The sequence below is a fragment of the Balaenoptera acutorostrata genome, chromosome 15 (assembly GCF_949987535.1).
Source record: "Balaenoptera acutorostrata chromosome 15, mBalAcu1.1, whole genome shotgun sequence".
Lineage (NCBI taxonomy): Eukaryota > Metazoa > Chordata > Mammalia > Artiodactyla > Balaenopteridae > Balaenoptera > Balaenoptera acutorostrata.
In genome coordinates, this window is record NC_080078.1 from 56,184,655 (window position 1) to 56,198,366 (window position 13,712).

The 13,712-nt window shown below is 43.9% G+C and overlaps 1 protein-coding gene across 4 annotated transcripts in view; it reads left to right on the top strand.

Annotated features, from left to right (window-relative positions):
• FERMT1 (FERM domain containing kindlin 1) overlaps window positions 1–2,498 on the top strand; it is a 48,502-nt gene extending 46,004 nt beyond the window's left edge. For 3 of the 4 annotated variants that reach the window (XM_007191724.2, XM_007191723.3, XM_007191725.2), the window contains 2 exons: window positions 98–267; window positions 1,061–2,498. In XM_007191724.2, coding sequence (XP_007191786.1) covers window positions 98–267; window positions 1,061–1,112 — 222 coding nt within the window. In that variant the 3' untranslated portion in view covers window positions 1,113–2,498. Of the gene's footprint in view, window positions 1–97 lie in introns of all 4 variants that reach the window. The other variant, XM_007191726.2, reaches the window with a different exon arrangement.
• The last annotated feature ends 11,214 nt before the right edge of the window (window positions 2,499–13,712 follow it).

Sequence of the window (13,712 nt, forward strand, 5' to 3'; positions counted from 1 at the left end):
TCAGCAGTCCTCAGCTCTGGGACCATCTCCAGCCAAGCGGCTTCTTTCTCATTCGTCCTTGTCAGAGCTTAAGCATACCTGTGCCTTCCTTTTACAGGTGGCGATCGAATTTGATCAGAATGTCTCCATCGCATTCACCTGCCTGAGTGCGGATTGCAAAGTCGTGCATGAGTACATCGGGGGCTACATTTTCCTGTCCACCCGCTCCAAGGACCAGAATGAAACACTCGACGAGGACCTGTTCCACAAGTTGACCGGCGGCCAGGAGTGAGCAAAGCAGGCCTGCTGGGCCTACACAGAGGGCGGGCCTACCCGGACGTTGGGTCAACAGCCTGCACCACGTGTACATTCCAGGCTGACAGCATATATTCACCACCGGACACCCAGACCCTCGCCTCATTTCCAGCACCCTGCCTAGCACATCCCTCTCCTCACTCTGCCCTCTGCTACCCCCCGTGGAAGGGGCCTCAGTTCACCTCTTCTGTAACGCGGGGCGGGAGAGAGGACACTGCTCGGCATTGCTCTAAGGCTCCGCATGTAGCTATGCCCTGCAGAACCTGCAAGTGCATGGCTAGAAGCTGTCCGTGTGCTTATCTGCTTTGTTGCTAAGTCAAAGGAAAGACAGGTTAAATGCACATGTAGCAAGGACAGAGCTCATTCCCCAAACTCAGGCATGAAAAGAAATATGTCTTTCCTTAACAGAAGTGCCTTTAACTACCATCTCGTGAAAATGGCAGAGGGAGCCTCCGCATACACTTTTGTCCTGTAGGTCAAAGTCTGGGGGTGAAGGTCTGGGGAAAGGTGGGGTTACCTGGTACCAGTTGGTGACAAGGGGTCAGAGTAGTGGCCCTCAGTGTCATCAGTCCCGAGTGACATCTGCCAAGGTGACCATTGACCCATCTGGTCTTGGACATTGGTTACTGCCCCACCTGCAAGTCCCATTCCATTCCTGGGGATCCTTCAGCCAGGATTAAAGGGGATCCCTTAAGTCCTTCTAAAGACACCGTGACACAGGGGTTCAGGGAAACCCATTCCTCAAACCCACTCCATGTCTCAACAGCTTCTATTCTGGGTTGGGGCTCAGGAAGATGGGCTCCGTTCTCTCTTCATGAAAACCACCTCCCAGCATCAAGGCTTCCAGTGAGGTCTCCATCCCAACCAGTCCGGGAGAGAAGAACAGGACACAGGGCAGCCCTGTCCCCAAAGACCACCAACTTAAGGGCTCTCAGCTTCCCCAGGGGCTTCTGTCTACTTACGGCCTTTGGCTGGTCTGTGGGGTAAGGAAGCCTTGCTCTTATCACTACCCAGTGTTCTGGATTTGTGTCTGTTTATATGACTCACGGCCTTTCTCCTAAAGGCCTCTGGCTTTGTAAATCAAAAGCCGATAAAGGACTTTTTTTTTTCTCTACTTTTTGCTCTGTTGTCTCTGCCTTGAGACGTGAATGTGGGCCAATTAACAGCTGCCTCAATTGTCATTTTCTGTTTTGGTTCATCAGTGTTGGGAGGAGTGAGTTTTAAGAAGGTAAAAAGCAGTACTGGGGTTAGAGGGAAATATCAGATGTATTTTATTATGTTTTTATAAATATTCTCCTGTCACACAAAGGATGTGGGTTGCAAGGGTAAGGCTGAGACTCTGTTTCCATTTTGAAGTTCTTTTAGGATGCAAACCTCAGGGGGCCTGGCTGGACTTCAGATGCCCAAAAACATTGGCTGTTGCTTTATTTTCTAACAAAACTGTTTGAGAAGAGAGATCTCTGCAATTCTGGGGGCCACCTCGAGACAGCCTTGGCTGGGGACCCTTGGGCCCTGAGCCAGAAGCTGTCACTGGAAATTCCTCTTTCAGCCTCTCTTTAGAGGTGAATGTTAGTGAAGAATCTTCAGGCAACACCTGAGCTTCTGAGGCCTAGCTTAAAGCCTGGATGTGGCTCGGGCACTTGGAAAATCTGGTCCATGTCAAAAAGAACTGACTTTGAAACATTTTGTGCAGAAACCAGTGCCAAGTGAACTGCGTTGAACTTGGTAGTCATTTCTCCATAGTCCTTGGCTCCATTAATTTAGAACCTAGCTGGGCCTGACATTAAAATAATGCTCCTTGATGTCACAGTTTACCTGTCTGCTGTCAAATGCAGCTCTGCCTAATTTACCAAAGCTAAACCTTTGGTTCAACCTTCTTCCTTAGCTTTTCCTGGTTGTCTGACATTTCCATGAAAACACTCAAAAGAGTTGACCAGTTTTAACCAGACTTTCAGGGGAGCATTTCTTCCACAACTCCACAGCCACATCCCAGAGGAATAAACAAGCATGGCAGGAAAACCTTAAACACTGCTTTTCCAAAGAGCAACTTAAGAACTTTTTTTTACATTGGGTGCAAAGGTCACCTGACTTCCTATGATGAAATTTGAAATTAATGTGTGCCTTTCAACCCTGTTTGATTTCTTATCTACAGTACGTTAGGAAGTCTGCATTTTTGTGTGTGTTATTTTATATGACTTTGTAAATTAAAAGGTTTATATGGATTTGAATATGGTCTAGTTGCGTCCTCTCCAGTCTGTTGCCTCTAAAAAGGTGAACATTTCCTCCATTATGAAAAAGGAGTGCAACTTTCAGGTTTAACATTTGCTTTTCCTCACAGTTCCAATATCTGAGCTATTCTCTGCAGTGAGATTGACTTAGAAACCTCACTTAACCATTGGTTTCAACTCTTTTCTCATTGACTGTCACTAGATTTCCTGACATATCGTGAGCTTTTTTATACAGGTCTACCTTTTGGAAAAAGCACCATAGAGCAAAAAAATAGCCAGAGGCAGAGGGGCATCAGAGGGCCTGATTTGATGACCAAATGTCATGGGCACATCTTTGATTTAGTGATAGATGGTCCATAAGGGTTAGGAATGTGCAGTTTTTAGATATCCCTTCATGAAATTCTTTTTTTTTAAATTTAACTGCAGTTGATTTACAATATTGTATTAGTTTCAGGTGTACAGATTCTTATCCATTATAGGTTATTGCAAGACATTGAATATAGTTCCATGTGCTGTATAACCCTTTGTGCAATTCTCACATCAACCCACAGGGAGCAGAAACGGCTTGCCTTCTCATTTCACAAAGGAGAAACCAGGCTCAGAAGGTGAAGTAACTTGCCCAAGGTCACGCCAAGAGTAAGCAGTGGAACCAAGATTCAGAGCCAGGTCTTAACTCCAGAGACCACTGAGCTTAACCCAGCAAACCCCACCCTTCCATTTCCAGCCCTGCTCAGCCTTGAACTGCCTGCCCCACCCCCAGCCCCAAGGCAGGCCTCTCCTGAGCTCAGTGTCCGCATGTCACACACCGGTGGGGGAGGGCCAGGGAGGTCAGAGGATTGGCTGACCCAGAGGAGCTGGGGAGGTGCAGGTGGACCTAAAAGGTCTAGGAGGGGTTTCCCTGGTGGCACAGTGGTTAAGAATCTGCCTGCCATCGCAGGGGACACGGGTTCAAGCCCTGGTCCGGGAAGATCCCACATGCCACAGAGCAACTAAGCCTGTGCACCACAACTACTGAGCCTGCGCTCTGGAGCCCGCAAGCCACAACTACTGAAGCCCGCATTCCTAGAGCCCATGCTCCACAATGAAGAGTAGCCCCCGCTCGCCACAACTAGAGAAAGCCCACGTGCAGCAATGAAGACTCAATGCAGCCAAAAATTAATTAATTAATTTTTTTAAAAAAGGTCTGGGAGCCAGAGAAGTGAGTATTTTGATTCTGGGAAAGTTTCATTTTCAGTCCCATGGTCGAAAAAGTAAGCAAATGAGTCTTTCATTTGAAAACTCATCTTTGAGTTGTAGGCACTTGAAGCCAAGACATCCTGCAATATTTGTTTTCTGAAATTGCTAAAAAAAAAAAATGTAATTCACTTGTAAGTAAAGACTTCTTTTTCACTTCAGTACATTCAGCAAAGAGTAAAATAGAAAGGGAGGCTCCCTTCCACCCCTCCAACCTCCCTGAGAGATTCTGCAGTGACAGGAGGAAGGGGAAGAGGCAGGAAAATCATGTGAAATAATGAAATACATACGAACTATATTCTTTCATTATCTTCCCACACGAACACATGATTTTTATGAAATCACAGGAGATATGATCATGTGAAATAATGCTATATATATGAATTTTTTTCATTATTTTCCCATACAAACGTGATTTTCCTGCTTCCTCCTCTCCCCGCCGCCCCACTATCACCCAAGAATCTCTCTGGATGGCAGGGGTGGGAGGAAGCCACCTCCTCTTCTGTTTCACCCCTTTTTTCCCTTCATGCCGCCTTCCTTCGAGAGCCATTGAACCCTGGAAATCCTGGAAAAGCTGAAGGTCAGCACGTGGCCCTTCCTTGTGTTCAAGTTTCCCTGTCCCCTTTCTCAACAGCAGGTACCTTCCTGAAGCCGAATGGAGTTACTGAGCTCCATCAAAGAGAATAAAACCAGCCTGCGCATTCTCCCTCCTCGCAAATGCCTGCGCTGCCCTGGAGCTCCCACCGGCCTTGGGGTGATGGGTTCTCAGACTTCTTCAGAGCTGAACCCTTTTGCTGAGTGAAAGGTCTGATCCCAATGAATTAAGCCACCCTTGAGCCCAGAGCTCCAGCGAAGCCACTTCACATAACACCAGATCAGACGATTTAGAAACAGCCTCCAGGAGCCTCCCCACATTTGCCCAAACATCCGTGTTGCATGAAGACCCAGTTCCCTCAGAAGAGCCCCTATGAACGCACGTAAGCAGAATGGGAATGTGAGGTTTCTCTTCAGGCTCACTAATGCTCCTCACTAACAACTGTTGAAGAGATTTTCAACTAAATGAATTTACTTCCTTCTGACTCGCCATGTGACCTTGAAGACCCATAATTCCCCAGCAGGCCTCAGTTTCTCCAGTCATTACAGAGGAAAAATCCCACTGCCCCTCCTTCTCAGGGGACCCCCACTGACGGTGCTGTCCTGTCCGGGAACCCAGCAGGACGTTGTTTCTCTTCTTGGGCCAGTGAGTTGGGAGACCCGGCCCCTGGCTGCTCTCTGAGATCCCTGGGATGTGGGAACTGCCCAGGGAAGAGGCGGAGCCCTTTGTGAGGTGACCCAGGGCCTCAGGGGAGGGGAGGGTCCAAAGCCCAAGCCTGTGTCCTCTGACTCAAGGGATGTGTCGTCAGGGTCCTTGTTGACCCCAAGCAGGGCCCATGACAGGGAAGCAGGGAAGGCAAATGAGGTTCCAGAAGGGAAAAAAATTATGTATATATATCTCCTTGAGAAAAGAGGGGGCGGGGAATGCAACAGAGCCTGGGGGACTCAACAGTAGGGGTTGGTGATGGGATGGCTGGTTTGAGCCCACCACCTGGCTGGTAAAGGAAGCCCCCACTTGTGCCCACTGTGGCTATTGGGAGAGAACAAGGGTGCTCTTGCAGGCAATATGATGGAAAGTGGGGGAGCCAGTTCTGGAATAGTCAGGTATCCCAGGAACCGGTCAGGCTTTGGGATGGAGGTCTGATGAGGGGCTTACAAAGGGGCCCTAGATATCCGTGCTACCACTTAACTCCCTGCAATGTTCCCAAAGCATCAATATTGGCAGCCAGGTCAGCCCACAAGATCCAGCGTTAAAAACATAGCAGAACCAGTGTTCTTTTCTAGGACTTACAAAGCCCACGCACCCAGCTTCAAAATGGAAAGCATCCTCTTCGCTATTGAGGCTCGGATACCGAGCATTAAACCCACATAGACTGCAGCTTGAGACCTTGCTACTTAAAGTGTGTTGCTTGAATCCACAGCATTGGTCAGAAATGCTGAATCTCACAGGGCCGGGACTAGCAAGTTACCCAGGGCACAACATTTAAGGAGATCCCACCATCAGGGCCTCCTTACCTCACCCTAGTCCCAGCTCCGAGGCCCACCTCAAACTTCTGAATCAGACTCTGCATTTTAACAAGACATTCGGGTGATATGTGTACACAATTAAGTTTGAGATGCTCTGGCCTAAGACATGTGGTATGGATTTGGCGGGGAGGACACCAAACACTGGAGGAATTATGAGCATAAATGCCATAAACTCTGCATGCCAGTGTGTGAGTTGACTAGTGTCCCCCAAAACTTCATGTTCACCCAGAACCAGTGAATGTGACTTTAACTGGAAATAGTCTTTGCAGATGTAATCAAGTTAGGATGAGGTGTACTAAATTAGGGTGGACCCTAAATCCAGTGTCCTTATAAGAAGAGAAGAGACACACAGAGACAAGGAGAAAGAAGGCCATGTGATGACAGAGGCAGACATTAGAGTGGTGTAGCTGCAAGTCAAGGAATACTGGCAACCACCAGAGCAAGGAAGCGTTCTTCCCAAGAGCCTTCAGGGAGATCACAGTCCAGCTGACATCTTAAGTTTAGATTTTTAGATTGCAGAACTGTGAGAGAACAAATTTCTGTTTGAAGCCACCAGGCCTATGATAATTTTTTATGGCAGTTCAAGGAAAATAGCGTAGCCAGAATTTTCACATCTTTAAAACTGGGGTTGCTGCTTTCCCCACCATATCACTGGGCTACTGGAAAGAATATAGGACAGAATGATGGCAAAGATGTTTTAAAAACTATAAAATGCAATACAAAGGTAAAGTATCATTATTTTTAATGAGGACATACTTTCAGTTATAAAAGTATTTACGTACTTATTTTCAAAGAAGTTCACGTGATAATTTGGATACTTGCTCCCCTCCCAGTGTGGGTAGTGCATACCTCCTGCTCCATTGTACGGGCTTGGCCATATCACTTCCTTTGGCCAATGGGATGTTAGTGGTTGATGTGAGTAGAGGCCTCCATGTGCTTGTACAATCTGACTGGCTTCTTGCACTCCTGTCACCCACTGTGAGAACAGGCTCCCTAGGTAATCACCTGGGCCACAGAATGAGACACGTGCAGCAGGTCAGAACCTAATCCACAAGGTGGACCCAAGCCTGGCTAGATCAGCTGACCCTCAGACTATTAGTACGGGAATCAATTCTTGCTATTGAAACTGAGTTTTGGGGTCATTTGTTAAGCAGCATTATTGTGGAATAGCTAACACAGAATAAAGTATCACAAAGAGCAGAAAAAGAAATCGATCCGCTATCTATCTATCCACACTAACATTATCCAAAGACATACTCTGTTGGCATTTTTGAGTGTCTTTCCAGTCTTTATACCATCCTGTACCCTGGTTTGTTTTTGCTTTTGTTTTTGTTTTTTTGTATTTCAATATAGTATCTATTAAGGTATTACAGGCTCGTGGAAATTGGTTAATTAATTGATAAGATATTCATTGGGGGAAAAAAAAAGTAGCTATTTGAGTGCTGTCTGAATGCACATTGTGGGGCTATGATCCTGCTCTAAGGCAGCTTACAACTTCTGATGTGGAACATAATGCTTCATCTTTTAAGACATTATCTTTCTTTTTTTTTCTTTTTTTCCCCACCTTCACCAATTTCTCCCAGCTTCCACTCCCCACCTCTGGCAACCACCAATTTGTTCTCTGTTTCTGTGAGTTCAGTTTTTTTAGATCCACATATAAGTGAGATTACACAGTATTTGTCTTTTTCTGTCTGACTTACTTCACTTAGCATAAAACCCTCCAGGTCCATCCATGTTGTTACAAATGGCAGCATTTCCTTCTTTTCTATGATTAAATAAAATTCCATTGTGTGGATGTACCACATTTTTTTTTACCCATTCATCTGTCAATGGACACGAGTTTTTTCCACATCTTGGCTATTGTGAATAATGCTGCAGTGAACATGGGGGTACAGATACCTCTTCAAGATAGTGATTTAATTTCCTTCAGGTAAATACCCAGGAGTGGAATTGCTGGATCATATATGGTAACTCTATTTTTAATTTTTTGAGGAACCTCCATACTGTTTTCCACAGTGGCTGCACCAATTTACATTCCCATTTTACGATATTTTCTCGCTTGCTTTTCTGATCCCATTCAGAAAATTCTCTTACAGATTCTGAACTTGATCTGGTTTTCACCATAATCAAAATCTAAGAACATCAGCCTGGTCAAAAATGAAACTGGAAAAACAACAGTAAAGGAAGATCAAGCCTCGGTCTGAGAGTGTCTGTCTCCTCAGCTGTAAGGCAAGGGTTTGGCACTGTGTGGTTTCTTGTAACCCCTTACGTCCCAGCATTCAGTGATTACGGTCCATTCCTCCCCCTCCTCCCCCCTCCCCCCAATCAGGCCAAGTTGCATCCCCTACTCTGATGTAACACCCCGGGCCTTTCTACCACGCATTTGCTTTTCTCTCAAAACTCTGGCATCACTCTGCCAACAGGACCCTGTTATCTGTATCAGGCAACATAGATGACTCAAATATCAGGACAGGTTGACAGCCTGCCATGGCAGTCAAATATGGCCCAGGGGCAAAAGGGATACCGAGAGGTTAGATGGCTGTGCCATTTTAAAGCCGCTGAAGTCAGCTCCTGCCTCCCCAAAGAACAGTCTCAACAATAATATAGCTAACAGGCCACAGCTAAAAGAATTAGGAAGCTAACACGTATTAAGGGTTATCACTTGTACTTCCCACCAGGTCTTTCAATTCATCCTCTAGGTGAGATAGGTATTATCAGCTCCGTTGTACAGATCTGGAAAGTGCAGTGGAGTCCTGATAAATTTTTAATAACTCCATGGGCAGGAGGGAGCCCTGATTTGCCAGTTTCCCTGGTATAAAGACTCCTACTACAGCCAACATGACCCCAAGAGGACATCAGTGAACACAGAGTTGGGAAGAGATTCAAACACCTGGCTCTCTGACAGGGCTGACCCGACTCCAGCACACACTGGAACTGTATACAGAGAGGTCAAGCAACTAGTCAAGATCACCCAGCTAAAATGTGGGAAGTGAGGATGTGAACCCAGACCTCTGACTTTAGCACAGCTCTTGATATTCCCATGTGAACGGCAAGGCCTTGTGAGCCAAGAGCCCTAGACTGTCTTTATATGTGATAATATACCCCTGAGATGACTTTTCCCAGAACATATTAGATCAGGACTACAAAACTCCATAGACATTTTTTTCCTCCCAATTACATTACATCAGATTTCAAACGTCAAAATGGTGAAAATTTCCTCTAAAAAATCTTTAGACCCCAACAGCTGGTCTACCTGTCCAATGACATTTGACGGCAAATCTGGGTCAGAGATGGGGTTTAGGAAGGGAAAAGAGTTCTATCTTCTTCCCAACAGAGCAAACACCAAACCATGACAGGAGGCAACCCCTCCCACCCCGACACACAACCCCTGCCCCCCACCCCGGCCCGACAAAGGGTTGGCCTAGCTCCTGCCATTGCATATAAATGATTGATGACAATTCAACCAGGGAGAGGTGACTCTTCCTCAGGGACTGAGCTCTGTTTTCAGAGGCTGAGTGAAATGTGTTTATTCTGCCTTTTCTGCCCTTTATAAATGGTCCTTTGAAACCGGTAAACATCAGGAGAACAAATGGGCAGTCAAACACTTTGCAAGCTGTTGAATAATCCATTGCTTAAAACCTAACAGAGTCCACTCTAGGCTAAAGCACTGTAAATGCAAATGCATTCGGGGGTAGGCAATGTGCATGGGCACAGTAAGTCAGCTATGAGACCACAGGGATTCGTGAGGCATGCCCAGCCTAGTATTCGCATATCTTTAAAATATGTGAATATATATCCAATATATCTGAGAACGTAATGCAGCCTATGGGCCAAGAGTTTTCAAGCCATGCTAGGGTTCAGCCAATTATAATTCAACCAATTTAGTTAAATACACACACACACAATTTTTACACATTTCAGTTAGAATTGTTTAGCTACAAGTGACAGAAAACCCAAAATAATAGTGGCTCAAAAACAAGAAAATGTTTTTCTCTTCCACCTAAAACTAAGGCAAGCCTAGGCCAAAAAGACATTATATACCATGTCAGGGACCCACATCCTTTTAGCTTTTTACTCTGCCATCTCATGGTGTGACTTTGATGTCATCTTTAATGTGGCTGCTTTAGCTCCAGGCATTATGTCACATGGCTTCATTTAGCTACAAGGGAGATTGAAATATTTGGTCTTTATTCAAAGTAACATGAACTCAATTAAAAACTGGTGTTCTTTTTCTGATAAAGGTGAGAATAGTTGTTGGGAGATGAGGAGCTCCCTCTGCCATAAGCTCCTGTTACATGCTACACACTATGTCAGCTGCTAAGGAGAATCTATTGAACAGAGTTTATAATCTAGCAAGAGACAGGCCTCTGAGCAAATAACTTTGTAATGTTGTATAACAGGTATTCTTGATATATAAAAAAGATATATGAGAAAAAGAGGAGAGAATAGTTTTGTTAGATCAGGAGCAAAGTAGGAAGGATTTCCCAGAGGAGGAGACATTTAGACTTGGCTTTGAAGGAAGAGTAAGAGTTTGCCAAGTGAGGAGACGGATGGGAATTAGGCCAAGCTTGCCAGAGTAGCCACTAGTAGAGAGAGCCACTGAATGTTCTTATACTTGTGGGGCCATAATCAGATTTGCATTTTAGAAGCATAAGTCTGGCAGCTGATGGAGGATGGTGGTAGGAGGGCTACGTTGGAAGTTGGAGGGTCAGTTCAGAGGCTGCTGTGATAGACAAGTCAAAAGACACTGAGGACTGGAGCTAAGAGAGTGGAGAGAGAGATAGGAAACCTGAGAGCTATCTCAGAACTAAAATCAGCAGACTTTGCAACTGTGACCAACACTATTATTTACCCACCAACACAGTTTTACCTACCAACACAATTTTCCCTTCTTCCTTGCTAACAAAACTGGAATTTGGCTGAGGGAATGTGTCTAGACCCAGGCATGGATCTTTATTGGTCTGGACCAATCTGACCATCCTGTTCCACACTTCCCAGTTCCCTTTGCAGGTAGGGGTGTCCATGTGACCGGTTCTGACCAATGAAGCCTAAGGGAAAGTACACTGTGGAGATTTCTGGGAAAGCTTTTTCCATCCTGATAAAAGGGATATGCAGCTGGCTTCACCTTTCCCATTTTTCCTGCCTTGAATGTGGATATGTTGCCTGGAGGTACAGCAGCCCTCTTACAACCCAAAGGCAACAAGCCTGAGGATGAAAGGATCCCCTTTGATGGTGGAACCTGAAAACAGAAGGAGTCCATGTCATCATGGGACAGCTGAAGGGACACCAACAGCTGCCTAATTCTGGACTTTTTGTTATGTGAGAAAAATAAACAAATGTGTTTAAGCCACTATTATGTAGGTTTTCTATAAATTTCAGCTGAATGTATCCCCAGCTGATTGTGGTGAACAGTAAACAAGTGAATTTGTAGAGTAATGGAGCAGAGGGTCGAGCTTTACCTACAGTTTCTAACTTGGCTAGTTGGGTGGATGGAAACCCAGTTGATAAATTAAATATAAAGGATACTGGAGACCAGAGCCTCCCATCAAGCCTCTTAGATAGCCTCAACCACCAGAGGGCAGAAAGCAGAAGAAAACTATAATCCTGCAGCCTGTGGAAGAAAAACCACATTCACAGAAAGATAGACAAGATGAAAAGGCAGAGGGCTATATACCAGACGAAGGAATAAGATAGAACCCCAGAAAAACAACTAAACGAACTGCAGATAGGCAACCTTCCAGAAAAAGAATTCAGAATAATGATAGTAAAGATGATCCAGGACCTCAGAATAAGAATGGAGGCAAAGATCAAGAAGATGCAAGAAATGTTTAACAAAGACATAGAAGAATTAAAGAACAAACAAACAGAGATGAAAAATACAATAACTGAAATGAAAACTAAACTAGAAGGAATCAATAGCAGAATAACTGAGGCAGAAGAACGGATAAGTGACCTGGAAGACAGAATGGTGGAATTCACTGCTGTGGAACAGACTAAAGAAAAAAGAATGAAAAGAAATGAAGACAGCCTAAGAGACCTCTGGGACAACATTAAACGCAACAACATTCGCATTATAGGGGTCCCAGAAGGAGAAGAGAGAGAGAAAGGACCCGAGAAAATATCTGAAGAGATTATAGTCGAAAACTTCCCTAACATGGGAAAGGAAATAGCCACCCAAGTCCAGGAAGCACAGCGAGTCCCATACAGGATAAACCCAAGGAGAAACACACCAAGACACATAGTAATCAAGTTGGCAAAAATTAAAGACAAAGAAAAATTATTGAAAGCAGCAAGGGAAAAACAACAAATAACATACAAGGGAACTCCCATAAGGTTAACAGCTGATTTCTCAGCAGAAACTCTGCAAGCCATAAGGGAGTGGCATGATATACTTAAAGCGATGAAAGGGAAGAACCTACAACCAAGATTACTCTACCCGGCAAGGATCTCATTTAGATTCGATGGAGAAATCAAAAACTTTACAGACAAGCAAAAGCTAAGAGAATTCAGCACCACCAAACCAGCTCTACAACAAATGCTAAAGGAACTTCTCTAAGTGGGAAACACAAGAGAAGAAAAGGACCTACAAAAACAAACCCAAAACGATTAAGAAAATGGTCATAGGAACATACATATCAATAATTACCTTAAACGTGAATGGATTAAATGCTCCAACCAAAAGACACAGGCTTGCTGAATGGATACAAAAACAAGACCCATCTATATGCTGTCTACAAGAGACCCACTTCAGACCTAGGGACACATACAGACTGAAAGGGAGGGGATGGAAAAAGATATTCCATGCAAATGGAAATCAAAAGAAAGCTGGAGTAGCTATACTCATATCAGATAAAATAGACTTTAAGATAAAGAATGTTACAAGAAAAAAAAAAGAATGTTACAAGAGACAAGGAAGGACACTACATAATGATCAAGGGATCAATCCAAGAAGAAGATATAACAATTATAAATATATATGCACCCAACATAGGAGCACCTCAATACATAAGGCAACTGCTAACAGCTATAAAAGAGGAAATTGACAGTAACACAATAATAGTGGGGGACTTTAACACCTCACTTACACCAATGGACAGATCATCCAAAATGAAAATAAATAAGGAAACAGAAGCTTTAAATGACACAATAGACCAGATAGATTTAAATGATATTTATAGGACATTCCATCCAAAACCAGCAGATTACACTTTCTTCTCAAGTGCACACAGAACATTCTCCAGGCTAGATCACATCTTGGGTCACAAATCGAGTCCCCGTAAATTTAAGAATATTGAAATCATATCAAGCATCTTTTCTGACCACAACGCTATGGAATTAGAAATGAATAACAGGGAAAACAACGTAAAAACCACAAACACATGGAGGCTAAACAATACGTTACTAAATAACCAAGAGATCACTGAAGAAATCAAAAAGGAAATAAAAAAATACCTAGAGACAAATGACAATGAAAACACGATGATCCAAAACCTATGGGGTGCAGCAAAAGCAGTTCTAAGAGGGACATTTATAGCTATACAAGCCTACCTAAAGAAACAAGAAAAATCTCAAGTAAACAATCTAACCTTACACCTAAAGGAACTAGAGAAAGAAGAACAAACAAAACCCAAAATTAGCAGAAGGAAAGAAATCATAAAGATCACAGCGGAAATAAATGAAATAGAAACAAAGAAAACAATAGCAAAGATCAATAAAACTAAAAGCTGGTTCTTTGATAAGATAAACAAAATTGATAAGCCATTAGCCAGACTCATGAAGAAAAAGAGGGAGAGGACTCAAATCAATAAAATTAGAAATGAAAAAGGAGAAGTTACA